The following is a 27,693-nucleotide window of genomic DNA, read 5'->3' as shown; positions in this document are numbered from 1 at the left end:
TCTGTCACATGTGCTCAGTGTGAACCTGCTTTCATCTATGAAGAGCACAGGGCGCCAGTGGCGAATTTGCCAATCTTGGTGTTCTCTGGCAAATGCCAAACGCCCTGCACGGTGTTGGGCTGTAAGCACAACCCCCACCTGTGGACGTCGGGCCCTCATACCACCCTCATGGAGTCTGTTTCTGACCGTTTGAGCAGACACATGCACATTTGTGGCCTGCTGGAGGTCATTTTGCAGGGCTCTGGCAGTGCTCCTCCTGCTCCTCCTTGCACAAAGGCGGAGGTAGCGGTCCTGCTGCTGTGTTGTTGCCCTCCTACGGCCTCCACCACGTCTCCTGATGTACTGGCCTGTCTCCTGGTAGCGCCTCCATGCTCTGGACACTACACTGACAGACACAGCAAACCTTCTTGCCACAGCTCGCATTGATGTGCCATCCTGGATGAGCTGCACTACCTGAGCCATTTGTGTGGGTTGTAGACTCCGTCTCATGCTACCACTAGAGTGAAAGCACCTCCAGCATTCAAAAGTGACCAAAACATCAGCCAGGAAGCATAGGAACTGAGAAGTGGTCTGTGGTCACCACCTGCAGAACCACTTCTTTATTGGGGGTGTCTTGATAATTGCCTATAATTTCCACCTGTTGTCTATTCCATTTGCACAACAGCATGTGAAATGTATTGTCAATCAGTGTTGCTTCCTAAGTGGACAGTTTGATTTCACAGAAGTGTGATTGACTTGGAGTTACATTGTGTTATTTAAGTGTTCATTTTATTTTTTTGAGCAGTGTATATTCATTGGCTATGTCATAGCAAATTTGTAAAGATAAATATTGATACATTACTGTAACGTATACGCAGGGAGTCAGGAAGCAGGTGCAGAAGGTTCAGCCGCCTCGCTGTCCGTATGTACTCCAGGTTCCGATGGTCAGTGAGGATGAGACATGAGTCCTTGGCACCCTCCAGCCAGTGTCTCCACTCCTCTAATGCCAAATTCACCGCCAAGAGCTCCTGGTCGCCGACGTCATAGTTCCTCTCAGCAGGAGACAGTTTTTTTTTTGTAGTATGCACATGGATACAATTTCTGTGGGTTACCTTGACGTTGGGACAGGATGGCCCCCACGCCCACTGCTGAAGCGTCCACCTCCACCACGAAGGGCAGCATAGGATCTGGGTTTTCTGCAACGGGGCGGAGGTGAAACACCCCTTCAGTATACGGAAGGCGTCATCGGCTGTAAGACTCCACACCAACTTACAGGTACCACCCTTGAGGTGAGAGGAGAGGCGATAGAGCTGAAGTTCCTAATGAAGCAGCGGCAGAAGTTGGCAAACCCCAAACACCATCGTAGCCCCTTTATGGGACTGGCCATGACCTGACTGCATCGACCTTCCTCTCCTCCATCATCACTCCCCGTGGACTGATCTGGTATCCTCAGAAGTAGACAGCAACCTGATGGAACTGGCACTTCTCCGCTTTCACATACAGGTGATCCTCCAGGGGGCGATCCAGGACTACTCTGACATGGGCGATGTGATCCTCCAAGGTGGCCGAGTAGACCAGGATGTTGTTGATATACACGACCACCTGGCGCCCGAGCATGTCGCGGAACACTTCGTTAATGAATGCCTGGAACACCGACGGAGCATTGGCTAATCCATAAGGCATCACCGTTTTCCATTAATCCAATTTGGTTTTAAAAAACGGGCACCGCGGAGCTGTTCGATCGCAGCCGGCACCAACGGAAGAGGGTAGCGGTACTTATTGGTGATTGAATTGAGGACTCTGTAATCAATACACGGGCGTAGACCTCCGTCCTTCTTGGCCACGAAGAACAAGCCTGCCAAAGCAGTGGAGGAGGAGGTGCGGATGAAACCAAGAGCCATGAACCTCTCATTGGAACCCAGCTCCTCCTCTCCTCTCTCCCAGACGGCCGTAGCCCACTCCAAAGCCTTTCCGGTCAGCAGGGAAATGACCGTGGCAACCTTGGACCTCTCGGTGGTGGGGGCTCCTGTCTGATGGGCGAAATAGAGAGAGCACTGGAGTAGGAAGCCACGGCATTTCGATGGAGTCCCGTCATATTTGTACGGGAGGTTGCCACGGTCATGTGATATCGCTGACCCTGGGTGGACTGCTGGATGGGCTGGGGGACTGGCTCTCTGGGACGACTCGTGGTAGAGGATCCTCCGCTAGTTGGAGATGAATCCTCTCAGGTGTTGTCGAGATGGTGGAGAACGCGGAGGACCGTATCCATTACCGTAACCAGTTAAGCCAGCTGGTCGTGGTGTTGACGGAGTAGGTGTTCCTGTTCGTCGACCATCTGGGAGATATCCTTAACTTCTGCAGATTCCATATCTTGAGAGGCATTATTCTGTAACGTATACGCAGGGAGTCAGGAAGCAGGTGCAGAAGGTGAGTTTAATAATAAGAAACATGAAGATAATCAAAACAGGAATAGCGTATTGAACGTAAACAAAACCAATACTGCCTGAAGACTGAGGCTACTGAGGGCTAAATAAAGGGAGAGTAATCAGGGTGATGATGAAGTCCAGGTGTGCTTAACGATGTGGAGCAGGTGTGCACAATGATGGTTGTCAGGTGTGCGTAATGAGGGTTGCCAGGACCGGTGGTTAGCAGACCGGCGACGTTGAGCACCGGAGCGGGAGTAGGCGTGACAATTACTAGCTCTAAAAAAAAAATGCTGCAAAACTAACAAATTATGTAGTGGGTGATGATGATTTCAGATCAAAAGTGGGGTGGGACAAAAAGCAAACATTTCCCCCCCCCCCCCCCTAACTGATAGTGGGCTGGTAGATGCCCCGTTTCCCTTATGGCTCAGCTCAGGTGCCTACATACACCATCTACATCATTTACACACACACACACACAAACAGAAGTCAGCTCAGACAGATACAGCTCAGAGAGGCCCAGCTCATGAACTCCATCAGCAGCAGATTTTAATTTAGAATGGAAAATGAATGTGTTTATGCAACAAATGTTAGTGCATCGTATCGAACCGAATCACATCGATTCGTTTCAAAGTAAAATGTATCGTTCCTGTATCGTATCGGAGCCCATGTACTGTATCTAGATACATATCGAATCGTCTTGAAAGGGAAAGATGCACATCCCACCATATACCACCATCAACTCTACCATGTAAGTCTTAGATCTATAACTTGACAGCCATATACCACCATTAACTCTCGAAAACTCTAGGCGGCATTCTGCCTTCTTCCTACAGTTTTCAGCTGTTAGCTTCACCCATGACTGGCTCATGTGAACTAGAATCCCGACGCTGTGTTTTAACGTTTAGAAACGTCAATAATAATAATAATTGTCGCTTGCGATACGGCTTTCGAAACATATGGCCATTATCTTTCATCAGCGAGAAAGAATCCTTCAAATAAAAAAGATACACTTACTGTAGTATTTTTGCACAGATCTATACAGCTATGGGTGCCTCCATCCAATGAAACTACACTTCCGCTACTCTTCCAGAGTTATCCTTACACACAGGTGTTCGGAGCACGCTAGATACAGTGGGGAAAAAAAGTATTTAGTCAGCCACCAATTGTGCAACTTCTCCCACTTAAAAAGATGAGAGAGGCTTGTAATTTTCATCATAGGTACACGTCACCTATGACAGACAAATTGAGGGAAAAACAATCCAGAAAATCACATTGTAGGATTTTTTATGAATTTATTTGCAAATTATGGTGGAAAATAAGTATTTGGTCACCTACAAACAAGCAAGATTTCTGGCTCTCACAGACCTGTAACTTCTTCTTTAAGAGGCTCCTCTGTCCTCCACTCGTTACCTGTATTAATGGCACATGTTTGAACTTGTTATCAGTATAAAAGACACCTGTCCACAACCTCAAACAGTCACACTCCAAACTCCACTATGGCCAAGACCAAAGAGCTGTCAAAGGACACCAGAAACAAAATTGTAGACCTGCACCAGGCTGGGAAGACTGAATCTGCAATAGGTAAGCAGCTTGGTTTGAAGAAATCAACTGTGGGAGCAATTATTAGGAAATGGAAGACATACAAGACCACTGATAATCTCCCTCGATCTGGGGCTCCACGCAAGATCTCACCCCATGGGGTCAAAATGATCACAAGAACGGTGAGCAAAAATCCCAGAACCACACAGGGGGACCTAGTGAATGACCTGCAGAGAGCTGGGACCAAAGTAACAAAGCCTACCATCAGTAACACACTACGCCGCCAGGGACTCAAATCCTGCAGTGCCAGACGTGTCCCCCTGCTTAAGCCAGTACATGTCCAGGCCCGTCTGAAGTTTGCTAGAGTGCATTTGGATGATCCAGAAGAGGATTGGGAGAATGTCATATGGTCAGATGAAACCAAAATATAACTTTTTGGTAAAAACTCAACTCGTCGTGTTTGGAGGACAAAGAATGCTGAGTTGCATCCAAAGAACACCATACCTACTGTGAAGTATGGGGGTGGAAACATCATGCTTTGGGGCTGTTTTTCTGCAAAGGGACCAGGACGACTGATCCGTGTAAAGGAAAGAATGAATGGGGCCATGTATCGTGAGATTTTGAGTGAAAACCTCCTTCCATTAGCAAGGGCATTGAAGATGAAACGTGGCTGGGTCTTTCAGCATGACAATGATCCCAAACACACCGCCCGGGCAACGAAGGAGTGGCTTCGTAAGAAGCATTTCAAGGTCCTGGAGTGGCCTAGCCAGTCTCCAGATCTCAACCCCATAGAAAATCTTTGGAGGGAGTTGAAAGTCTGTGTTGCCCAGCGACAGCCCCAAAACATCACTGCTCTAGAGGAGATCTGCATGGAGGAATGGGCCAAAATACCAGCAACAGTGTGTGAAAACCTTGTGAAGACTTACAGAAAACGTTTGACCTGTGTCATTGCCAACAAAGGGTATATAACAAAGTATTGAGAAACTTTTGTTATTGACCAAATACTTATTTTCCACCATAATTTGCAAATAAATTCATTAAAAATCCTACAATGTGATTTTCAGGAAAACATTTTCTCATTTTGTCTGTCATAGTTGACGTGTACCTATGATGAAAATTATAGGCCTCTCTCATCTTTTTAAGTGGGAGAACTTGCACAATTGGTGGCTGACTAAATACTTTTTTCCCCCACTGTAGCTAATTAGCACAGGTGGTCGCCTCTGTCTTCCGTCTGTTTTCCGTAAACAAGCACTGTAACATGGATATATGACCGTGTTGGAACACTAACCCTATAAAGGTGTGTATCAGTTTAACCTTTTTGTTAATTATTATTATTACTTCTCGTTTATATGAAAGATAAGGTCCTTATGCTTCCAAAACCGTACCGCAAGCGATGTGTGTTAATGTTGAGACAGAGTGTCGGGGCGCTTAACAAAACTCCCCCGTACAGAAGACGCCTTCGTCCAATGACTCCAATAACTCTTATGTGTAATGGAATGGAACTGAGAGTCATAATCAAGGGCTAATACCACCATCAACTCTACCATGTACGTGTCTGCTGTGATGTCACACCAGGTGCCATAGTGGACACAAACGTGCAGTGACATACAGTCTAATCACCATTACAAACACGGCAGGATCACAGCTGCACTCTGAAGTGTGTAGAGTCATCAGGATTCTACGTTGATAGTCTTCGATGTAGATACACCACCATCAACTCAACTACTTCAATCTGAAGTCAGTGTACCACTGTCAACCCCTTCCATACGTGTCAGCTCCATCACCTGCGTCAGCAGCCAGCGACGTCAGCAGACACTACAGCACTCACTGAACCCATACTGTGTACTGTACACCTCTACACGTATCATGGCTCACAGAACACAGTCAGCTTGCAGTCAGCTTCAGCTAGACTCATAGTCATTTGGTTAACATAGTCTGTTTATGTGGGTCAAATCTGTTTGGGTGTTTTGTGGGCAACTCTTGTTTTGGCCACATTAGTCACACCGACTGGGTGACACTACTGTCATTTTCCAGCATGTATAGTTAACGTTTAAAGTCTGACCTCACAGCAGAGTTGAGATTAGTATGACAATAGAGGAGGAGGGTAAAACATCACACGTCTCACTGTCATATGTGTCCCCTGACCTGGCTAGGACGTAAACAGTCTCTACTCTACACACACTCCTTACACACACACACACACACACACACACACACACACACACACACACACACACTCCTTTCACACACACACACGCCCACTCAGAGTGACAACACCGACCGTGTGCCGTGCTCCTCTGTGTCCCCAAATACTTTTCCCTGTTTGGCTCTGAGTGAGTGTCACCTGACGCTTTCACAGTAAACAGCAGGCTCTGGAACAGGAAGTGCACAGCGCCTCTGTTGGGTTTCATTAGTCTGCTTGCCAAAAGCCACCCTATTCCCTATGTAGTCCACTTCTTTTGACCAGGGCCCATAGGGTAGTGCACTAGTTTATATAGGGAATATGGTGCCATTTGGGATACAAATCAAATCAAATTGTATTTGTCACATGCGCCAAATATAACCTAACCTTACCTTACTTATAAGCATTTAACCAACAATGCAGTTTTAAGAAAATAGAGTTAATAAAAAAATGTAACACAATAAAATAACAATAACGAGGCTATGTACAGGGGGTACAGGTACCGAGTCAATGTGCGGGGGTACAGGTTAGTCGAGGTAATTTGTATATGTAGGTAGGGATAAAGTGACTATGCATAGATAATAAACAGCAAGTAGCAGCAGTGTCAATGCAAATAGTCTGGGTGGTCATTTGTCTTATGGCTTGGGGGTAGAGGCTGTTAAGGAGCCTTTTGGACCTAGACTTGGCACTCAAATGAAATCAAATTGTATTTGTCACATACACGTGTTTAGCAGATGTTATAGCGGGTGTAGCGAAATGCTTGTGCTTCTAGCTCCGACAGTGCAATAATATCTAACAAGTAATATCAAACAATTTCACAACACATACCCAATACACACAAAACTAGTAAGGAATGGAATTTAAGAATATATACATATATGGACAAGCAATGACAGAGCGGCATGGACTAAGATACAGTAAAATATTATAGAATAGAATACAGTATATACATGAGATGAGTAGTGCAAGATATGTAAACATTATTAAAGTGACTAGTGTTCCATTTCTTAAAGTGGCCAGTGATTTCAATAGGCAGCAGCAGACTCTAATGTGCTAGTGATGGCTATTTAACAGTCTAATGGCCTTGAGATAGAAGCTGTTCATTCTCTCGGTCCCAGCTTTGATGCACCTGTACTGACCTCGCCTTCTGGATGATAGCGGGGTGAACAGGCAGTGGCTCGGGTAGTTGATGTCCTTGATGATCTTTTTCGCCTTCCTGTGACATCGGGTGCTGTATGTGTCTTGGAGGGCAGACCGCACCACCCTCTGGAGAGCCCTGCGGTTGCGGGCGTTGCAGTTGCCGTACCAGGTGGTGATACAGCCCGACAGGATGCTCTTAATTGTGCATCTGTAAAAGTTTGTGAGGGTTTTAGGTGCCAAGCCAAATTTCTTCAGCCTCCTGAGGTTGAAGAGGCTCTGTTGCGCCTTCTTCACCACATTGCCTGCGTGGGTGGACCATTTCAGTTTGTCGGTAATGTGTATGACAAGGAACTTGAAGCTTTCCACCATCTCCACTGCGGTCCCGTCGATGTGGATAGGGGGGTGCACCCTCTGCTGTTTCCTGAAGTCCATGATCATCTCCTTTGTTTTGTTGATGTTGAGTGAGAGGTTATTTTCCTGGCACCACACTCCCAGAGGCCTCACCTTCTCCCTGTAGGCGGTCTCGTCATTGTTGGTAATCAAGCCTACTACTGTTGTGTCGTCTGCAAACTTGATGATTGAGTTGGAGGCGTGCTTGGCCACGCAGTCATGGGTGAACAGGCAGTACAAGATGGGGCTGATTACGCACCCTTGTGGGGCCTCAGTGTTGAGGATCAGCGAAGTGGAGATGTTGTTTCCTACGTTCACCACCTGGGGGCAGCCCGTCAGGAAGTCCAGGACCCAGTTGCACAGGGCGGGGTTCAGACCCAGGGCCTCGAGCTTAATGATGAGCTTGGAGGGTACTATGGTGTTGAATGCTGAGCTATAGTCAATGAACAGCATTCTTACATAGGTATTCCTCTTGTCCAGATGGGATAGGGCAGTGTGCAGTGTAATGGCGATTGCATCGTCTGTGGATCTATTGGGGCGGTAAGCAAATTGAAGTGGGTCTAGGGTGACAGGTAAGGTAGAGGTGATATGATCCTTGACTAGTGCTACGGGGCGATAGTCATTTAGTTTTTGCTTAGTTGCTTAGTCACTTTGCTTTCTTGGGTACAGGAACAATGGTGACCATCTTGAAGCATGTGGGAACAGCATACTGGGAAAGGGAGAGATTGAATATGTCTGTAAACACACCAGCCAGCTGGTCTGCGCATGCTCTGAGGACGTGGCTAGGGATGACGTCTGGGCCGGCAGCCTTGCGGGGATTAACATGCTTAAATGTCTTAATCACGTCGGCCTTGGAGAAGGAGAGGCCACAGTCCTTGGTAGTGGGCCTCGTCGGTGGCACTGTGTTATCCTCAAAGCGGGCGAAGAAGGTGTTTAGCTTGTCTGGAAGCGAGACGTCGGTGTTGGCGACGTGGCTGGTTTTCCTTTTGTAGTCCGTGATTGTCTGTAGACCCTGCCACATACGTCTTGTGTCTGAGCCGTTGAATTGCGACTCCACTTTGTCTCTATACTGATGTGTTGCCAGTTGAATTGCCTTGTGGAGTGAGTAGCTACACTGTTTGTATTCTGACATATTCCCAGTCACCTTGCCATGGTTAAATGCTGTGGTTCGCACTTTCAGTTTTGCGCGAATGCTGCCATCTATCCACGATTTCTGGTTAGGGTAGGTTTTAATAGTCACAGTGGGCACAACATCACCTATACACTTCCTGATAAACTCAGTAACCGTTTCAGTGTATTCGTCTAGATTATTTTCGCAAGCTACCCAGAACATATCCTAGTTCTCGTGATCAAAACAATCTTGAAACGTGGATTCCGATTGGTCAGACCAGCGTTGAATAGTCCTTAGCACGGGTATTTCCTGTTTGAGTTTCTGCCTATAGGAAGGGAGGAGCAAAATGGAGTCGTGGCAGATTTGCCGAAAGGAGGGCGGGGGAGGGCCTTATAACCATCCCGGAAGTTCGAATAGCAATGGTTAAGGATTTTAGCAGCGCGAGTACAAGAGTCGATATGTTGATAGAACTTCGGCAGCCTAGTCCTCAAATTTGCTTTTTTAAAATCCCCGGCTACAATAAATGCAGCCTCAGGATATGTGGTTCTAGTTTGCATAAAGTCCAGTGAAGTTCTTTGAGGGCCGTCGTGGTATCGGCTTGAGGGGGGAGATACACGGCCGTGACTATAACCGAAGAAAATTATCTTGGGAGATAATACGGTCTGCATTTGATTGTGAGGTATTCTAGGTCGGGTGAACAAAAGGACTCGAGTTCCTGTATGTTACTACAATTACACCATGAGTCGTTAATCATGAAACACACACCTCCGCCCTTCTGCTTGCCAGAGAGATATTTATTCCTGTCTGCGCGATGAACTGAGAACCCATTTGGCTGGACCGATTTCGACAGAATATCCCAAGAGAGCCATGTTTCCGTGAAACAAAGTATGTTACAGGGCTTGATGTCTCTGGAAAGAATCCTTGCCCGGAGCTCGTCGACCTTGTTAACCAGAGACTGAACATTAGTGAGTAGTATACTTGGAAGCGGTGGGTGGTGTGCGCGCCTCCTAAGTCGAACCAGCAGGCCGCTCCGAGTGCCTCTCCTCCGCCATCGATGTTTTGGGTCAGCCGCTGGGATCAGTTTTGTTGCCCTGGGGAGAGCAAACAAAGGATCTGCTTCGGGAAAGTCGTATTCCTGGTCGTAATGCTGGTGAGTTACCGCCGCTCTGATATCCAATAGTTTTCCCCGGCTGTATGTAATGATACAAAACACTTTCTGAGCTAATAATGTAAAAAATAATACATAAAAAAACAAAATACTGCAATGTTTCCTAAGAGCTAGTCGCAAGGCCGCCATCTTCGTCGGTGCCAGGTACATGAAGGGGGGTTGTGCGGTAGCAGTGAGAACAGTCTATGACTTGGTGACTGGAGTCTTTGACAATTTTTTGGGCTTTCCTCTGACACCACCTAGTATATAGGTCCTGGATGCAGGAAGCTTGGCCCCAGTGATGTATTGGGTTATATGGTTGGATGCCGAGCAGTTGCCATACCAGGCGGTGATGCAACCGGTCAGGATGCTCTCGATGGTGCAGCTGTAGAACTTTTTGAGGATCTGGGGACCCATGCCAAATCATTTTATTCTCCTGAGGGGGAAAAGGCGTTGTCGTGCCCTCTTCACGACTTTGTTGGTGTGATGTGGACACCAAGGAACTTTAATCTCTCAACCCGCTCCACTACAGTCCCTTCGATGTGAATGAGGGCGTGTTTGGCCCTCTTTTTCCTGTAGTCCACGATCATCTCCTTTGTCTTGCTCACGTTGAGGAAGAGGTTGTTGTCCTGGCACCACACTACCAGGTCTCTGACCTCCTCCCTATAGGCTCTCTCATCGTTGTCGGTGATCAGGCCTACAGTCTTGGATATTTGGCTTCATTTGGACAGTGTAGACAGTTAAGTCACAGGAAGAGACTGGTTGAGCAGAGACGTGGAGACATGACCCCCTCCCAAAGCCACACGCTGGCTCATGATTGATGGTGTTTGTGTGTTTATCATATAGCTTAGTGTGTTCTGTAGGGAAGGCAGCAGGCAGGTCGACAGGCCGCTGTGGACTGAACGTGTTGCTGAATGTATTAGGCAGTGTCTCTAGTGTGAGCTGCGCTATGTTGCTTTTTCCAGAGGACAGCGTCTGAGTGTTGGGCTAGTCTGGGGAAATACCCATCATCCAAATATGGAGAGGTAGAAATAGATGTATTGAGGAGGCAAACATAGGCAAACACCACACACACAAACACACACACTTACTGGAAGTCCTGGAGTGTACACACACTCATACTGTATACCCACCTGCTGCATTCCTCCACTTTTTTTTCTTATTTTGTTTACCTTTATTTTCCCCTGTTTCTCCTCTCATTAGTTCATTGCTCTTTATTGTACTCTTAACCACTTGAGGGAGCAATATAGGGCTACTTAAATTCCCTCCTGACTGTTTACACACTGCTGAAGGCTTTTCCTCAGCATCCAGCCAACTAATAGAGATGACCAGGTGCTTAAAGGAGAAAACTCACTAGACTGCTTGTCGGTCTGTACAGTAGGGGGCCGTTTGTTTGCTGACGGCACGGTGTGTTATAGGGACTACCCCACCGGTGTGGGACTGACAGATGTCATTTTTGCCCGTTTCTACATGTATAATTGGTTTGCACTCGGTTTGCAAATTACGTCTGGCACTCTGTTCAGAGGTGCTAAGTACTCTCGGACCGGCAGACACTTAGCAATCCTACTGGTCTGTCCATGCCTTAAGGCTTATGAGGAACATTGCTTAAAGAAGAGAGAGATTCACACACTGTTCCGAAGGCCATTTCTTAAAGTCTCGTAGTACGATACGTTCTTAAAGCGATTCACACACATGCCATCCAGTATGATAGGAAGGAAGTTGCTAGATGATCCTTTTAATTCTGCAGCCGTTGCAACATCAGGGACTATCCTTCGCTGCTGGGCCGAGTGAGGGAGCATCCGTAACCAGACTCACAAATCACCCTCACGGACACACAGACAGGGCTGTGACTGGTAGGCAGTAGCGAAGGACTCCCAACAGTCCCTGATGTCGCATTGGCTGCAGAATGAAAAGTATAATCTAGCAACTTCCTTCCCATCATACTGGATGGCATGTGTGTGGATGGCGTGTGTGTGAGAGAGGGAGAGAATCTCGCTAGGAACAAAATATAATTTGTTTTGAATCTGAGACCTTTTTATAACATCTGAGTTGTTTGGATTCAAAATCTAAGTTGTTGACCAATGGGTATTACTGTAAAGTTTTTCGTTTTTTCTTTCCATGATCATTATGGAGTTTATCCACCCGGCCACATTTTAATGTCAGTGTAAAAACAAGAAGATTTTGTCACGTTGTATAATGATTTGAAGATGGGCAGGAATACGTATTATGGGTTTTATTTACTCCACCCAAGACAAACACGTATATATATATATACCAAAGGGATGTAACCCAAACAAAGAGCGAGGTGTAACCTCTACACAATACACGGGACGAGACCCGTGAACAACAAGAGCACAATACACGGTACTCACGAGACCAACGGACATGGGACAATAATCGACAAGGACAATGGGGAACAGAGGGCACATATATACACATTCTAATCAGGGGGAATGGGAACCAGGTGTGTGTAAAGAGCCAAGACAGTCTGGGGTTGGTGGTAATGATCCATGTCAGTGACGCCTAGAAAGCCGGTGACATAGACCTCCGGAACTGGTGAACGGAATGAGCAGCAGTACCGGGGGGATCCGTGACAGATTTGGCTGATTGATGTACTGTGTATTGTGCTCTTGTTGTTTACGGGTCTCGTCCTGTGTAGCTCAGTTGGTAGAGCATGGCGTTTGCAACGCCAGGGTTGTGGGTTCGATTCCCACGGGGGGCCAGTATGAAAAATGTATGCACTCTCTAACTGTAAGTCGCTCTGGATAAGAGCGTCTGCTAAAATGACAAAAATGCAAAAATATATATAAAGCAAAGCTTGATAAAATGGAACCTCTAATCCCACGGCAGCATTTGGTTCGATATGAACGGAAGCGTCCGGTAGGTTCAGCACACGCTGGCTAACACATACTCTACAGGTTTCATGTGCTGTGCTGGGATTATTAACACGCTCATAAACAGGGAATTAAGACAGCCAGCAAACGTGGTGGACTGCATTAAATAGGTGGCTGATAAAGGGGGCGTTTGATGCCATTGTCTTCCCCATCGACATCGTTGAGTTTTGGAAGCCAGATTGCCATTGCCCCCCCCCCCCCCCCCCCCCCCCCCGCCAACACTAGGGTGGACGATTGCCTTTTAGCTTATGTCTAAAACAGATATGTGTGGTCAGGGATGCAAAGACTGAAAGTGGTATTAAAGAGCAGCATTATGTTCTTTTTGAGTGAATAGAAAAACGAGTGCTTGTTTTGTGAATGAACTGGCGAGTCCCTTTTCACTAGGTCCCTGGCTGCTCGGCTGTTTTGTGAATGAATTCCTGAAAGGCAAAGCTATCAGAGCTCTGTAGCTCAGCTCTGCTCTCTGTGTGTCAGAGAGAAAGGCAATCACTGAGCCTCACCGCATAAACACTTCCACTATGCAACCACTTCCTCACTCTCTCTCCCCCTTTTCTCCCACTCCCTTTTGTTTCTCTTGTCACTCAGTCGCTTCCTTTCGTGCACACTCCCTTTCATGCTCTCTCTCTCTCCCTTTCTAGCTGACTTCCTGTCTTTCTCTCTCCTTCGCTCTCACTTATTTCAATTAGGCACTCTTCCCATCTTTTATTGCCGAATGTTGTCGTCTTTCATCCTGGATTCCAGAGAGAGAGCGAGAGAGAGAGGAAAAACACAAAGAGAGGGGGAAAGAGAGAGCTGGAGGGCCGGTGGGACATGTTATTGTGCTGTCTGGTGTCTGTGTGTCGGAACTCTAAAATAACGAGGGAGGAGGGGAAGAGAGGGATGAGGAAGTCTCCCAGGTCCACCCAGCTAGCTACTGTAGACGAGGGGAATTACACAATCAAATTCTCCCGAATGCCTATGGCTTCATTTAATGAATTATCAAAATAATGTACAGAATTATGCAAATCCCCAGATCTGCACTCATTCATTATTTGTCATTCAATTTCAAGGTCTTGTTTGATACTTGTTGAGCATCAGAAGGAATTCTTCTCTTAAGACCCTTTCTCACAAATAATTTGTATGCAAAAAATTAATATGAGCACGTCTTGTTTATGACGCCGTTCACACCAATTGCTAAATATTGTCCTGCCACAATCCGTCAATATGTAATGGCAGACCTGATGGAAACAGAACATTTAACTTTTCAAATATCGACAAAACACAATACGCTAGAGAAGGTGGGATCTTTTTGTGTCGGTAAAATGAATTATGCAAGAAATGTCGGTGGAGACGCTTTTATGCACAAATATTGATATAATAACCATCATATCGAAGTAAACTTGGTGACAGGTTGTGTGGTCCTCCCACTACGACTTGTCGGGAAAGCATGCAGTTTATTAGGCTACAGATTAAATAAATGATGATGAACTTCACAGGGTAGTGAAAGTGCAAGGTGATGAGCTTGATGCTTCTTTCCAATAAATATCGAGGGTCTTATTCTGGTGATATGATAATTGATGCTTGGCTGCCGTTTGACGAATAAAAATAATATTGCTTTTATGTCCATAATAATAATCTCATCATGTAGGGCAGGCTATACGTGCGCTCTAGCCAACAGCACGCAGATAGCGCTGTGCATGTAGCAATACCAGAGTGGGCAAACTCGCTATATAATTCAAAAAAGAATTGTGAGAAAACCATCAGTAGAGTTGAAAATGCCATGGAAACCCATTTTAACTTTACATTTTTATTCAGTAGGCCTACATGGGAATTTAACCTCAAAAGATATTTTTATATGTGCACTACATCATCACTCACAGCCTTTTATCTGCAACAAGGCAATTTGATGGAAACACATCTCTGGAGGGAAAATTTTGAATATTTGTATGAAAATATGTCGCAAATTTGATGCAAATCTAGCTACTGACAGATTGCACATGGCCACTGACAGTGTGAATTAATGCATTTCTCTCTGCCTGTATTGTACGTTTGCAATTAATCAGTGCAGCAATGTATCAATTTTGCCAATGTAATCACATCACACCAGAGCTACACATCGTTTTCACCATTCAAACTTCCCTGCCAGGTCATTACCAATGCTGTAGACAATTTTGTAGCCATTCAGCAAGCAAGAGGATCGATCGATGCTTCTCTCCTCGAATAGGCCTAGGCCTATTAGTTTTAAAAAATTGGTTGAGGGCCTCCTGAGTGGCGCAGCGGTCTAAGGCACTGCATCGCAGTGCTAGAGGCGTCACTACAGACCCAGGTTCGATCCCAGGCTGTGTCACAACCGGCCATGATCGGGAGTCCCATAGGGCGGCGGACAATTGGCCCAGCGTCTTCCGGGTTAGGGGAGGGTTTGGCCGGGGGGGCTTTACTTGGCTCATCGCGCTCTAGCGACTCCTTGTGGCGGGCCGGGCACCTGCAGGCTGACCTCGGTTGAACTGTGTTTCTTCCGAGACATTGGATGCAGCTGGCTTCCGGGTTAAGTGGGCGGGTGTTAAGAAGCGCGCTTTGGCGGGTCATGTTTCGGAGGACGCATGACTCGACTTTCACCTCCCGAGCCCGTTGGGGAGTTGCAGCGATGAGATAAGATCGAAATCCTTTCATGGTTCATCCTATAACATTTACATTTACATTTTAGTCATTTAGCAGACGCTCTTAACCAGAGCGACTTACAGGAGCAATTAGGGTTAAGTGCCTTGCTCAAGGGCACATTAACGTCATTTAGCAGACGCTCTTAGCCAGAGCGACTCACAAATTGGTGCGTTCACCCTATAGCCAGTGGGATAACCACTTTACAATTTGGGGGGGGGTTAGAAGGAATACTTTAGCCTATCCCAGGTATTCCTTAAAGAGGTGGGGTTTCAAATGTCTCCGGAAGGTGGTGAGTGACTCCGCTGTCCTGGCGTCGTGAGGGAGCTTGTTCCACCATTGGGGTGCCAGAGCAGCGAACAGTTTTGACTGGCTATAAGATGAATAGCTTATCCTAATATTTTCAGTAGCATACTATTTCTCCATAGTATATTATTTTCTCTCTCATTACTGCATCCTCTCTAGCCACTTTGAGCAACATATTGCCACTTAATTGTTTTACTGGACTGATGGCCTGCATCTGATGGTCAGTCTGAGGGGAGGGAGGGAGCAGCGGTAAGACTGCCTCTCATGCACCGTTTACATCGTACATTTCATTACGCCGTACGAAATCTTCACAGAGTCTTGCCCGCTACTGAACGGACAAGTGTAGTTGCAAAATATGACCTTTTCATTCAAGACAGAATGAATACACTGCTCAAAAAAATAAAGGGAAGACTTAAACAACACAATGTAACTCCAAGTCAATCACACTTCTGTGAAATCAAACTGTCCACTTAGGAAGCAACACTGATTGACAATAAATGTCACATGCTGTTGTGCAAATGGAATAGACAACAGGTGGAAATTATAGGCAATTAGCAAGACACCCCCAATAAAGGACTGGTTTTGCAGGTGGTGACCACAGACCACTTCTCAGTTCCTATGCTTCCTGGCTGATGTTTTGGTCACTTTTGAATGCTGGCGGTGCTTTCACTCTAGTGGTAGCATGAGACGGAGTCTACAACCCACACAAGTGGCTCAGGTAGTGCAGCTCATCCAGGATGGCACATCAATGCGAGCTGTGGCAAGAAGGTTTGCTGTGTCTGTCAGCGTAGTGTCCAGAGCATGGAGGCGCTACCAGGAGACAGGCCAGTACATCAGGAGACGTGGAGGAGGCCGTAGGAGGGCAACAACCCAGCAGCAGGACTGCTACCTCCGCCTTTGTGCAAGGAGGAGCAGGAGGAGCACTGCCAGAGACCTGCAAAATGACCTCCAGCAGGCCACAAATGTGCATGTGTCTGCTCAAACGGTCAGAAACAGACTCCATGAGGGTGGTATGAGGGCCCGACGTCCACAGGTGGGGGTTTTGCTTACAGCCCAACACCGTGCAGGACGTTTGGCATTTGCCAGAGAACACCAAGATTGGCAAATTCGCCACTGGCGCCCTGTGTTCTTCACAGATGAAAGCAGGTTCACACTGAGCACATGTGACAGAGTCTGGAGATGCCGTGGAGAACGTTCTGCTGCCTGCAACATCCTCCAGCATGACCGGTTTGGCGGTGGGTCAGTCATGGTGTAGGGTGGCATTTCTTTGGGGGGCCACACAGCCCTCCATGTGCTCGCCAGAGGTAGCCTGACTGCCATTAGGTACCGAAATGAGATCCTCAGACCCCTTGTGAGACCATATGCTGGTGCGGTTGGCCCTGGGTTCCTCCTAATGCAAGACAATGCTAGACCTCATGTGGCTGGAGTGTGTCAGCAGTTCCTGCAAGAGGAAGGCATTGATGCTATGGACCGCCCGTTCCCCAGACCTGAATCCAATTGAGCACATCTGGGACATCATGTCTCACTCCATCCACCAACGCCACGTTGCAACACAGACTGTCCAGGAGTTGGCGGATGCTTTAGTCCAGGTCTGGGAGGTGATCCCTCAGGAGACCATCCTCCACCTCATCAGGAGCATGCCCAGGCGTTGTAGGGAGGTCATACAGGCACGTGGAGGCCACACACACTACTGAGCCTCATTTTGACTTGTTTTAAGGACATTACATCAAAGTTGGATCAGCCTGTAGTGTGGCTTTCCACTTTAATTTTGAGGGTGACTCCAAATCCAGACCTCCATGGGTTGATACATTTGATTTCCATTGATCATTTTTGTGTGATTTTGTTGTCAGCACATTCAACTATGAAAAGAAAAAAGTATTTAATAAGATTATTTCATTCATTCAGATCTAGGATGTGTTATTTTAGTGTTCCCTTTATTTTTTTGAGCAGTGTATATTTTTTCAGGGGATAATAAAATGTATTTTGTTTAGTTACTTTTTCCTCAACTTGTTTCTCTAAGTCAAAAGTCATATAATATAATAGTCTTAACAGCCTTTATTTATTATTTAACATTACTATTAAAATAGTACTCACTAGGAATGGGTCATTGTTTATTCAACGCTGGTCTGACCAATCGGAATCCACACTTCAAGATTGTTTTGATCACACGGACTGGAATATGTTCCGCGTAGCTTCCGAAAATAATTTAGACGAATACACTGAAACGGTGACTACGTTTATCAGGAAGTGTATAGGTGATGTTGTGCCCACTGTGACTATTAAAAACCTACCCTAACCAGAAACCGTGGATAGATGGCAGCATTCGCGCCAATCTGAAAGCGCAAACCACCGCATTCAACCATGGCAAGGTGACTGGGAATATGGCAGAATACAAACAATGTAGCTACTCACTCCGCAAGGCAATTAAACTGGAAAAACATCAGTATAGAGACAAAGTGGAGTCGCAATTCAACGGCTCAGACACGAGACGTATGTGGCAGGGTCTACAGACAATCTTGACAAGCTAAACACCTTCTTCGCCCGCTTTGAGGATAACACAGTGCCACTGACGAGGCCCACTACCAAGGACTGTGGCCTCTCCTTCTCCGTGGCCGAAGTGATTAAGACATTTAAGCATGTTAACCCCCGCAAGGCTGCCGACCCAGACAGCATCCCTAGCCACGTCCTCAGAGCATTCGCAGACCAGCTGGCTGGTGTGTTTATGGACATATTCAATCTCCCTCTTTCCCAGTCTGCTGTTCCCACATGCTTCAAGATGGCCACCATTGTTCCTGTACCCAAGAAAGCAAAGGTAACTGAATTAAATGACTATCGCCCTGTAGCACTCACCTCTGTCATCATGAAGTGCTTTCAGAGACTAGTCAAGGATCATATCACCTCTACCTTACCTGTCACCCTAGACCAACTTTAATTTGCTTACCGCCCCAATAGATCCACAGACGATGCAATCGCCATTATACTGCACACTACCCTATCCCATCTGGACAAGAGGAATACCTATGTAAGAATGCTGTTCATAGACTATAGCTCAGCATTCAACACCATAGTACCCTCCAAGCTCATCATCAAGCTCGAGGCCCTGGGTCTGAACCCCGCCCTGTGCAACTGGGTCCTGACCTTCCTGACGGGCCGCCCCCAGGTGGTGAAGGTAGGAAACAACATCTCCACTTCGCTGATCCTCAACACAGGGGCCCTACAAGGGTGCGTGCTCAGCCCCCTCCTGTACTCCCTGTTCACCCATGACTGCGTGGCCAAGCACGCCTCCAACTCAATCATCAAGTTTGCAGACGACACAACAGTAGTAGGCTTGATTACCAACAATGACGAGACCGCCTACAGGGAGGAGATGAAGGCTCTGGGAGTGTGGTGCCAGGAAAATAACCTCTCACTCAACGTCAACAAAACAAAGGAGATGATCGTGGACTTCAGGAAACAGCAGAGGGTGCACCCCCCTATCCACATCGACGGGACCGCAGTGGAGAAGATGGAAAGCTTCCAAGTTCCTTGGCGTACACATCACCGACAAACTGGAATGATCCACCCACGCAGACAGTGTGGTGAAGAAGGCGCAACAGAGCCTCTTCAACCTCAGGAGGCTGAAGAAATTCAGCTTGGCACCTAGAACCCTCACAAACATTTACAGATGCACAATTAAGAGTATCCTGTCGGGCTGTATCACCACCTGGTACGGCAACTGCACCGCCCGCAACCCCAGGGCTCTCCAGAGGGTGGTGCGGTCTGCCGAACGCATTATTGGGGGCAAACTACCCAGCCTCCAAGACACATACAGCACCCGATGTCACAGGAAGGCCAAAAAGATAATCAAGGACATCAACCACCCGAGCCACTGCCTGTTCACCCTACTATCATCCAGAAGGCGAAGTCAGTACAGGTGCATCAAAGCTGGGACCGAGAGAATGAAAAACAGGGGATGGTGTTCTTGGGGTCATAGGCAGCATTCCTCCTCCTCCAAACACGGTGAGTTGAGTTGATGCCAAAGAGTTCCATTTTGGTCTCATCTGACCACAACACTTTCACCCAGTTCTCCTCTGAATCATTCAGATGTTCATTGGCAAACTTCAGATGGCCCTGTATATGTGCTTTCTTGAGCAGGGGGACCTTGCGGGCGCTGCAGGATTTCAGTCCTTCACTGCGTAGTGTGTTACCAATTGTTTTCTTGGTGACTATGGTCCCAGCTGCCTTGAGATCATTGACAAGATCCTCCCGTGTAGTTCTGGGTTGATTCCTCACCGTTCTCATGATCATTGCAACTCCACGAGGTGAGATCTTGCATGGAGCCCCAGGCCGAGTGAGATTGACAGGTCTTTTGTGTTTCTTCCATTTACGAATAATCGCACCAACTGTTGTCACCTTCTCACCAAGCTGCTTGGCGATGGTCTTGTGGCCCATTCCAGCCTTGTGTAGGTCTACAATCCTGTCTCTGACATTCTTGGAGAGCTCTTTGGTCTCGGCCATGGTGGAGAGTTTGGAATCTGATTGATTGATTGCTTCTGTGGACAGGTGTATTTTATACAGGTAACAAGTATAAAATACCTGTATAAAAGACACCTGGGAGCCAGAAATGTTTCTGATTGAGAGGGGGTCAAATACTTATTTCCCTCATTAAGATGCAAATCAATTTATAACATTTTTGACATGCGTTTTTCTGGATTTTTTTGTTGTTATTCTGTCTCTCACTGTTCAAATAAACCTACCATTAAAATTATAGACTGATCATTTCTTTGTCAGTGGGCAAACATACAAAATCAGCAGGGGATCAAATACTTTTTTCCCTCACTGTGTATGTATATTTTCTTAAATTCCATTCCTTACTAGTTTTGTGTGTATTAGGTATATGTTGTGAAATTGTTAGATTTTACTGCACTGTCGGAGCTAGAAGCGCAAGCATTTTGCTACACCCGCTATAACTGTCACGATCGCTCATGAACGAGAAGGACCAAGGCGCAGCGAGATATGCATTCATCTTTATTACACGTACTGAAAACACAACAAAACAACAAACGAAACGTGACGTCCAAGGTAGACTAATAACATACCTCACACGGAACAAGATCCCACAACTGACTGGTGCCAAAAGGCTGCCTAAGTATGGTCCCCAATCAGAGACAATGAGCTACAGCTGCCTCTGATTGGGAACCACCCTGGCCAACATAGATCTAAACGATCTAGAAACAAAACATAGAAATAAACACCACACGAAATATACACACCCTGACTCAACAAATTACCGTCCCCTGAGTCAGGACGTGACAATAACATCTGCTAAACACGTGTATGTGACAAATACAATTTGATTTGATTGGATTTGAAGTTGCTAGCTATCCCATAAAGCCGAAAACCACAGAGTTTCATCTTATTCTGTGGTTTGGTAACTTCCTGTTCTTCAACAGACTCTAGCTGGACTGAAGACGACACAAAGTTAGAAAAATGTCAAAGTATACGGCGTCCGTCTCGCAATGGAGACTTTATCCGGAAGGGGGCGTTGCGTTTCCACTCCGTTGTAGACGTCCCCATTGAAATGTGAACCTTATGGGTATTGTGAACAAGGCTTCACCCGACTCACCGTCCCTCCGCTCTCCCTCCCTCCGCTTAGAAAAGTGGACACAGTCTTCCAGCTTATGGCAAAACTCAAGTAGCATTGCATTATTTCAGCCTCATGCTCCAATTCATGTTTTTAGTCTGTGTGTATTACCAGAGAAAGTGAATTATTCCTCTATATAAAAAAAAGACACAAGCTGCTAATAAGAACAACGCAAGCTTATCGGAACACTGCTATACTCATTCATTGCAGCTGCAGTGCTGGTTGTAGCATGAGTGGAAGTAGGGAGAATGCGCATTTTATGGCTTACAAAAGTGTTAAACAAAGTGTTGACAGTGCTGAATAACTTACTTATAAAAACAGCAGCTCTTTGTTGTGTTCATTGAGTCTGTCTCTAGTAATGGTTTTAAAAGTGTTTAAATCTCACAGTATCAACTTTGCAGACAGAGTCATCTGAGCTATTTGATTGGCCAACGGTAGGCCTATAGGTGCACTTGATTTGCTCTCTGGGCCTGCCGGGTAGGCGGAGTTCTAACTTCAGACACATGAAACACTTTGCCTTCCCGGTGCTAGGGCTGCTGAATCAAGTGCACCTACCGCCAACAGCACAAAACTAATTTAAAAAATTGGAACGCAAGGCTTTATCATTGGGTTTTTTACAGAAATGTTGGTGATCGACTAGGAATGTAATCGACCGCGATCGACCGGTTGGTGACCACTGGTATACAGTGATATAGAGGTGATAGGAGAAAGTGTTCCTTGTCTGGGGACATTGTTCACCTCTTGGGTAATGGCGTGGGGCTGTAACAACAATCAGTTCCTCAAGGGGTTTTGGCATCTTTTGAGGAATGTCTCAAACTTGACAACACTGATTTTGATCACACCGACTACCGTTATTTCATTCCTTTGCTAGGATGAAATGACATTTCCTTATCAGCTAGCTTGTTGTGAGGTGACACTATGTGTTATGAGTGTGTGACAGTGGGCCACAACTAGTGTTTGTGTGTGTCTTTCTCTCTGCAGGTTGAACTGTACCCCGTGTGCGGGGCTGTGTCCTAAGATGTGTACGGGGCTGAAGACAGTGGACTCTGTGACAGCAGCCCAGGCTCTGAGAGGATGCACTGTGCTCAACGGCAGCCTGATCATCAAGATCCGTGGAGGGAGTAAGTACAGTATACACCTACCCCTTCAATACCCCATCATCTATCCACCCCTTATCAAATTCAGGGTCCTTCCAACGACCCTCACCTACCTAGTATATTATTTAGTCACTTAAAACACTCTCTTAGTGATTTTTCCAGGTGCTCAAAATGCTTTACATTGAAAGTAATTGAAACTCACCTCATCCACTACCAATGTGAACTGACTGTCTGTTTCTCCTCTTTCCATCAGACAACATAGCAGCAGAGCTGGAGGCTAACCTGGGTCAGCTGGAGGAGATAACAGGCTACCTGACCATCAAGAGAGCCTATGCCCTCGTCTCTCTCTCCTTCCTCCGCAAGTTACACATCATCCGAGGGGAGACCTTGACCCAAGATGGGTAGGTCTCGGGTAGAAGTGCACTATATAGGGAAAAGGTTCCATATCAGATTTGGGGTTGAAACATTGTCCAAATTAACATAGTACTTGGGAGCATAGACCAGTGTGCAGATTATTTTTCTTTTTTTTGCTTCTACTGCCATATCAGATGTGCCTTAGGTCTTACAGACTGACTAGTTTGTTCTTTTTCTCAACATGTACCTTCTCAGGAACTACTCGTTCTACGCGCTTGACAACCAGAACCTGCGTCAGCTGTGGGACTGGAACAAACATAACCTGACCATCCTCCAGGGGCGCATGTTCTTCCTTCACAACTCCAAGCTGTGCATGTCTGAGATCCGCAAGATGGAGGAGGTGACGGGCACCAAGGGGAGAGACATCAAGAATGAAATCGCCGGCAGGACCAATGGAGACCAGGCCTCCTGTAAGACCAGACAACACTTTAGACAAAAAATATAATCATATGGTCATGTAGTAGACGCTATTACTCAAAGGTTACTTATGGTTAACATTTACTATTACGTATTTAGTGGCCCTTTATGGCTCAGTTGGTAGAGCATGGCGCTTGCAATGCCAGGATTGTGGGTTTGATACTAAAATGTATGCACGCATGACTGTAAGTTGCTTTGGATAAAAGCGGTCAGTAGGTCAGATCTGTATTTACAGTTTTCTTTACTTCTTCTACAATATTGCTATTCTCTCACCTCCCTGATTCGCCCTGATCAATCCTCTCCTTTGGCTGATGTCTGTCTCTGTTGTTGGTCTCCAGGTGAGAACCAGGTCCTGAAGTTCACCACAGTGCGCACGCAGTCAGACAAGATCCTCATCAAGTGGGAACCGTTCTGGCCGCCGGACTTCAGAGACCTACTAGGCTTCATGGTCCTCTACAAAGAGGCGTAAGTAGGAAACAATACATGAATACATAAATACCTAGAGGTGTACTGTGCTGCAAGTAAGTTAGTACCCTTGTCTGAGCCAGAATGGCCCATAGGGAAGGAGCCGATCATCTGTTTCTATAGGGTGAGGCAGCTTGATGGACATGTACACCCCTGGAGCGGACGTTATTCTATGGCAAGGTACTGCAGGTAGAAAAACATGAATACATATAAATTAAGAAGAAACACAAATACATTCAGAAAGAGGTAGAAGTACTGTGTGATGGACATGCCGGTAAGCAGTATTGAAAGACAAACATACCATGTCATTATTTAAGAACACTTTAGAAAGCTCCCGACACAGTCTAAATGATTGGACTTCTTAGCTGTAGCACAGAACAGGTGTCTTTTTCTGAATAAAACATGCTGTTTTAAGCATCGATCAGCATGTGGTGGACAGTATGAGTAATGGCTATTCTCTTCTCTTTGCATTACTCTTCAGAAAGCTCATACCACACTCCATGTGAATAGGTGTCCTGATTGCATTTCTTTGCTGTACTGCAGTAGAACTGAATATATGACTATTAAATGAGTCTCTCTCTCCTCTCCTACAGTATAATAATTTGATTGCTCTTACTGTAGCTCGAGCATTGAATGTTTCTTCTTTACTAAAGGAGGGGCTAGTAGTGGGACATTTGTTAACGGCTGTAATCGACTATGAATGGTAGCTGCTACTGTGCTACTTTTCGATGTGCATAATTAGGCCCCTCTCCTGTCATCGTTTTGAATCCAAGTCTCTTCCTTTCCATGGCCATCCCAAGAACTTAGTATTGTGTATGTGTGTGCCCCGCCCTTCCAGACCCTATAAGAATGTGACAGAGTTTGACTTGGCTTACGGTATATCTCTACTGTGTGTCTCTCTCTGTCCCCTTCCTTCTCCAGGCCTTATAAGAATGTGACAGAGTTTGATGGCCAGGATGCGTGTGGCTCTAACAGCTGGGTGATAGCTGACGTAGACCCTCCACCCCGGGCCACGGAGGGGGAGCCTGGCTACCTCATCCATACTATAAAGCCCTATACCCAGTACGCCATCATGGTCAAGACCCAGCTCTCCGCCTCAGATGAACACCAGGTCCTCGGGGCCAAGAGTGAGATCATCTACGTCCGCACCAATGCCACCAGTGAGTCAAAACAGTCTTCCGTCCTTACAACATTCTAATCTACTACATATCAAATCTTGTTGTGACCCAACAAATACACAAAACAATATATCTAGCTAGCTAGCTTTAACTCAAGTAATTTGTATTTTTACGTAACCAAAGACTCTGGAAACTAGATGCGATCCACCAATACGTCCCAACCCGCCAGTATGATGACAAACCCTACTTTAACCTTGTTGTGTGTTGTTATGTTTTAGAGCCGTCAGTGCCGCTGGACCCCATCTCCTCATCCAACTCGTCCTCCCAGATCATCCTGAAGTGGAAGCCCCCCACGGACCCCAATGGCAACATCACTCACTACCTGGTGTTCTGTCAGCAGCAGCCCGAGGACAGCGACCTCTACAAGTTTGACTACTGTCAAAAAGGTGAGACACAGAGGATTGTCATTATTCAGATGTTTACTTCATATTATAGTTAAAAAAAGGTAAATCAATCATATCAAATGATCTCATGGTTTTGTGTCTGATGATCTGTTGACCATTGAGAAAGGGGTTTCAGGGTCCACTATTTTGGGTTGGGATTCAGTTGGAACGTGACAGTTGTGATTGTAACCATCTCTCTCTGTCTGTGTGCAGGAATGAAGCTGCCGTCGCGGGCGCCCACCCATCTAGACACTGACGAGGAGCAAAAGTGGAACCAGACAGATGAGTCTGGGCCAGGGAGCCACTGCTGTGCCTGCCCCAAAACAGACACCCAGCTCAAGAAGGAGGCTGAAGAGTCTGAGTACCGCAAGACCTTCGAAAACTACATCCACAACGAAGTGTTTGAAGTCAGGTATGATAGCACAGTGTTTCCACTGCACTCATTTTGCTGTGGCACTGAGCCACGGAAAAATAATTGCCGCCACAAAAAATGAAATGGAACATGAAAAATATTTTCTGCTGAGGAGCACTTTGTAGATGCTAGAACAGCCCACATTTGCTTTTCCTCTGCAAACAAAACGAGTAATTAATATAAATATCTGACTACCCCATAGTAGAATAGTTTATCTATTTACCTAGTCGGCTTGTTGTGTGTTCTATGTGAGAAAAATATTCCTCTCTTGGTGCATTGAAGTTACGAGTGCCATAGGGAGGGAAACATGCATTCTGACAAGCAGTCAATGCACAACAATTCTTGCAATCGCGAAAACAGCAGTTGTAATGGCCTTTGTTAAAAAGAGGGCGATCCCAGCTTTCCATTCCTACTTTATTTATTTCTCAACTCCTAAATATGTGCGAACTGCACCAATTTTTAACCCAGAGTTTTTAGCAGCGGCATGGTTAAGCACATTACCGCTCCGCAATTAGCAGTGAGTGCATAGGGGAACTTGGGGTACACTACCTCAGAATAGTTTTGAAATAAAAATATTTGATCCTACACACTGAAGGCTGCAAAGCCGAAACGTCTGTGTACGCTATCCTTGATGCAGTGAAAAATATGAAACAATCTAAGAATGAAGTAAGTTTTATGAGACATCTTTTTGAGTGCGAACCCATTACACCTTTTATTTGTCGTAATTCACAGGTTTTACACACCAGCCAAGCTTCTGGGAGAGCGCGATGGTCCCCTTTTGATTAGTTAATGCCCAGCACCCCTCACCTTGTCAGCCAATCAGAGCACAACAGCCAGCAGCTCTGTGTCTGTGGTGTTATGCATAATTTGAAGCACTAATTCATGGGAGAGTGGGAGGGGGTAATTCACACCTAGCAGTGTTATCTAGCCTTGGCGGAAAACGCTGGGAAAATGGAAATGTCTCTCTCTCCGTGTGACAAATGAAATGCCTGCTCAACCCAAGCGTGATGATGGAGCATCAGGGCTGTGGAGGAGCTCTGAAGCAGACCAAGGAGGTTTAATTAGTGAAAGCCTCTCTATGCTCTATGCGTTCCATTCCCCTTTGATTGGGATTCCAGGAACATGTGAGTGTCACGTTGTATAATGACAGGAAGACAGGCGCAGGAATACGTATTAGGGGTTTTATTACTCCACCCAACACAAACACGTATATATATATGAAAGGGATGTAACCCAAACAAAGAGCGAGGTGTAACCTCTACACAATACACGGGACGAGACCCGTGAACAACAAGAGCACAATACACGGTACTCACGAGACCAACGGACATGGGACAATAATCGACAAGGACAATGGGGAACAGAGGGCACATATATACACATACTAATCAGGGGGAATGGGAACCAGGTGTGTGTAAAGACCCAAGACAGTCCGGGGTTGGTGGTAATGATCCATGTCAGTGACGCCTAGAAAGCCGGTGATGTAGACCTCCGAAACTGGTGAACGGAATGAGCAGCAGTACCGGGGGGATCCGTGACAGTACCCCCCCCCCCGACGCGGTGCAGCGGGACGGCACCGGCCTCGGGGGACGACCACACGGACGCGGTGCGGGTTGGTCAGGGCGCTGACTGTGAAAATCCCTGGTCAGCAAAGCGTCCACGATGTCCAATGGCCATACCCATCCCAGTCGATGAGGTAATGAGGTACTGGAGACGCCCCACCTCGAATCCAGGACTTCACGGATCGAGTACGCCGGACCTCCCTCGATGTCCAGAGGAGGAGGCGGGGCGTCACTGGGTCCAGCCTCAGCGAGGGGACCAGGCACCACTGGCCTGAGGAGAGACACATGAAAAGTCGGGTAAATGCGGTAATCAGCAGGGAGTTGCAAATGGTGCATTACCTCATTAACCCTCCTCAGGTCTTTCAACTTCCCCACAAACCGCGGGCTCAGCTTC

The 27,693-nt window shown here is 46.5% G+C and overlaps 1 protein-coding gene across 1 annotated transcript in view; it reads left to right on the top strand.

The window, feature by feature from the left end:
- The window catches only part of LOC311148928 (insulin receptor-like), a 216,243-nt gene that overhangs the window by 159,432 nt on the left and 29,118 nt on the right, over window positions 1–27,693 (top strand). Inside the window, exons 4-10 of the mRNA XM_084185957.1 lie at window positions 22,353–22,492; window positions 22,722–22,869; window positions 23,078–23,292; window positions 23,638–23,764; window positions 24,686–24,924; window positions 25,161–25,328; window positions 25,539–25,737. Of these exons, the coding sequence (XP_084042083.1) occupies window positions 22,353–22,492; window positions 22,722–22,869; window positions 23,078–23,292; window positions 23,638–23,764; window positions 24,686–24,924; window positions 25,161–25,328; window positions 25,539–25,737 (1,236 nt within the window). The remainder of the gene's footprint in view (window positions 1–22,352; window positions 22,493–22,721; window positions 22,870–23,077; window positions 23,293–23,637; window positions 23,765–24,685; window positions 24,925–25,160; window positions 25,329–25,538; window positions 25,738–27,693) is intronic.

This window comes from Coregonus lavaretus (assembly GCF_964263955.1).
Source record: "Coregonus lavaretus genome assembly, chromosome: 21".
NCBI lineage: Eukaryota > Metazoa > Chordata > Actinopteri > Salmoniformes > Salmonidae > Coregonus > Coregonus lavaretus.
Note: the sequence above shows the minus strand (reverse complement) of the source record. Positions and strands in the feature narration are given on the sequence as shown.